The sequence below is a fragment of the Populus euphratica genome, unplaced genomic scaffold (genome assembly GCF_000495115.2).
Source record: "Populus euphratica unplaced genomic scaffold, PopEup_1.0 scaffold274.1, whole genome shotgun sequence".
NCBI classification, from domain to species: domain Eukaryota; kingdom Viridiplantae; phylum Streptophyta; class Magnoliopsida; order Malpighiales; family Salicaceae; genus Populus; species Populus euphratica.
The window spans coordinates 305,049-308,295 of NW_011499993.1; the positions used below are offsets into that span (position 1 = coordinate 305,049).

General features: G+C 32.2%; 1 protein-coding gene across 1 annotated transcript in view; it reads right to left on the reverse strand.

The window, feature by feature from the left end:
* Positions 1-2,661: 2,661 nt before the first annotated feature.
* LOC105140515 (HMG (high mobility group) box protein with ARID/BRIGHT DNA-binding domain-containing protein) overlaps positions 2,662-3,247 on the reverse strand; it is a 19,689-nt gene continuing 19,103 nt past the window's right edge. The window contains exons 6-7 of the mRNA XM_011047384.1: positions 3,032-3,231; positions 2,662-2,937 (exon numbers count right to left, since the gene is read on the reverse strand). Coding sequence (XP_011045686.1) covers positions 2,662-2,937; positions 3,032-3,231 — 476 coding nt within the window. The remainder of the gene's footprint in view (positions 2,938-3,031; positions 3,232-3,247) is intronic.

Genomic DNA, 3,247 nt, shown 5'->3' on the forward strand with positions numbered 1-3,247 from the left:
GAGTTCTTATATATTGAAGGTTGAATTATGAAGAGTTAAAGCCATAATTATGTGTGTATGTGTGTGTGTGTTCCTCATTGTTGTATTATATTGTATATGTATATTCAATGTTTTCCGTTTACTGAATTGTTGAACCCATCATTTTGTTATTTATCCTTTTAAGGTGTATAACTTGTTAACATGTTACTTTTGTTAGATTTCAAAACCTGTTATTTTATTGTAATTAATGTTATTCCATTATGTCTAGTTAGAGCTTCACAATTACAAAATTTATATTTAACTCTTGTATTTAAGACAATTACTTTATTTTATCATGTTACATAGAACTCTGTTTTGTTTATTATAAAGAGAGAGAGAGAGAGAGTTTGCATTTTTGGTGTGATGTTTTGAAAATGAAAGAGAATATGAAAAGGTAACAAAACTATTGGAGGCTTAGAAGTAGGTATAAATGAATAAGGTGTCGTGTAGTAATTGAATAAAACATGATAAGTATAAATAGAAAAAGAAAAGAAAAGGAGGGTTATTTAGTGAATTATTATCAAGTCTTATTATTTAGTGAATTATTATCAAGTCTTATTATTATTTGTCGTGTAGTAATTTCTTGATTTTTAGGAAAAATGACTAGTTAGTTCAAAAATATATAGAGTAATGGAATAAACCCTTAGTTAAGTGTATTAAACAGGTTGTATGTTCTTTTCAAGTTATTTTTGAATATGTCTCCTTTATATTTAGATAATTCTGATAATTTACATGCGAGACATTAGTAGGATTTCCTTTGTAATCTATTTTTTAGTTTGGTTCGCTTTTGAGTCAGGTGACTAGATAATTTTTCATATGCATAAGAAATATTATAAATATTTGAGTTGTTAATATGAATTGAATCATATTTCTTGATAATATATATGTTGATTATTATCATTGTTACGACAAAGCATGATTGATTGTTGAATCTGAATTTTTGATATGAACCAATATATATTTTGAATTAACTTATGAGTTGATAGCTCTTCATTTGATTAATGTCATGAGTTGAGCATTGAGATATGAATATGTTTGTTTGATTATGATTATGAATCTATGGTATGTGAATCAGAATACTCATGTTAACATGGTAATATTAGTCTTTGTGCAATCGTATTTAAACTCTAATCGATCGAGGGACTTATTAACCTATGTGGATTAATCATCTCACAATACAAAGCTTCATGCTCATTATATTTTAATTTTCTGACGAGCTTTACCTTATGATAATTTTGTTATGACCTATTTGAGAAACCTTTCTATAAGAACCTAGAGTTATAATTGTATATATATTTCTTATTGTTATACTACCTCATGTATGTATATTGAATGTTATCTACTCATTGAGTTGTTGAACTTACCCTCTTATTATTTATTTTTTCATGTTGATAGCTTGTTAGCGAGTTATTTTTGTTAGAACTTCAGAACCTGCTCTTTTGTTGTAATTTGTACTTTTTTATGTTTAATTAGTGCTTTATAATTATGAATTTGTATTAACTCTTATATTAAAATAATCAAATTATATTATGAAATTAATTTTGTAGTTACTATTTTATTGAACTCTAATTGAGTTATTTAAATGATATGTTCATATGTAAGTTTGAGTTTATACAGATAAAGAACCTTGAAGGGGGATATTATTTATGTACCGGTTATGAATCCGGAAATCAGGTCATGATATTTGGGTTCATATGGATTTAGAAATCTAGAGGGTGACCTTATTTATATGCCGGTTATATATCCAGCAATCGGGTTGTGATACGAGGTAAGATTGACTTAAGGCAAAGATAGAAAAAAGTGGCTAACTATATAAAGTTGATTTCAATGCTCATCATGGTTTCCACCAACAAATTTCCTTCCTGAATTGTTCTAACATTAAGCTGGATAAATTGACTATGAACTAGAGCTTACCAAATATAAGTTGCCAACTTGGACAAAGGCTAGCTACAAGGCAGAAGCTTGCATTCATTAATGAAAGACAGCTATCGAGGAATATGCATGATTCTGGAATGTAAATCACACTTGTAAATTTAATGTATCAGCATTAGGATCTCTGTATGCAACACATCACTATCACATTTGTGAACACATTTTGGAGAGTCAATATGTGATGTGATTAGGCATGTAAATCACACTTGTAAATTTAATGATAGAAATTATCCATGATCCACAAGAAGCTGCACATATCATTTAAAATCTGATCCTCCCATTTCAATGAACAAGAAGTAATGATCTAACTCTCATAAAATATCATTCCAGAAACTGCAATTAGAGCATAGGTTGAGAGATGAAACCGCAATGTTCGACAAATGCGTCAAGATTTCACCTTACCACCAATCTGTCAGAAGTTCGATATAAAACCCCTGCTCTACACTATATCATGACTAACACTACCTCCGAAAAATAAAAGGAATGAGTTCTAGGCAATTAAGAAAACTAGAAGGTAAAATTACCGTAAGAGTTTCAATGTCTGTCACCATGTGCGTTTTCTTTCCGAGTCTCAAGTACAGTGCTCTCCTAGTTTTCCATGGTTGAGTTGCCAGCCTTTCCAACATCCTCATCTCTCTTGGATAACTTAAAACCTGTCACCTCAGCTGAAGTCTCCACAATATCCATGTCGCCAGAATCAGCACCCAATCCCTATACTGGAGAAGTTTCCATGTCCGAATCTTTTTCTGCAGTTCTATCATCATCCTCAGAATCACTTTCACTGGAACAGACTTCATTCTGAAGAGACCCCCTTCCAATTTCCTCAGTTCTGACACTTGCTTCCACCATCTCGGAATCTTTACCTGGTATCCACTGCTGCAGTGGAACTGCGTCAATAATAACTTTCCCCGTTCTCAATCTCTCTCGATAACCCTCCATTTCTATTTTGTATCTTTCTTTATCTTTAAGAGCTTTATCCTGATAAACCTGGTCAGCAGAGAAATCAATGAACTCAAAAGGTTAATCAGGAGAAATGGCACAAAGGAAATGGAATCAAACATAAGATGTAAAAATTTCCTACCGCTTTTTGGGAATCATTTATTTTGTTCCATAGCTCCCCAATCATCCTACTGATCTCTCTATCCTTCCCTGGGTAAAGTGGTTTGAGTCTTGCATGCTGCTCAGAAAAGAAGAAATTGTAGCCGCTTCTGTTAGGTTTTGGATGAGCGGGGTCCCTTCTTTTTATCTCACTTTTCTTTCTACGGCGCCGGCGTCGTGTACCTGGTACAGGGTGGGT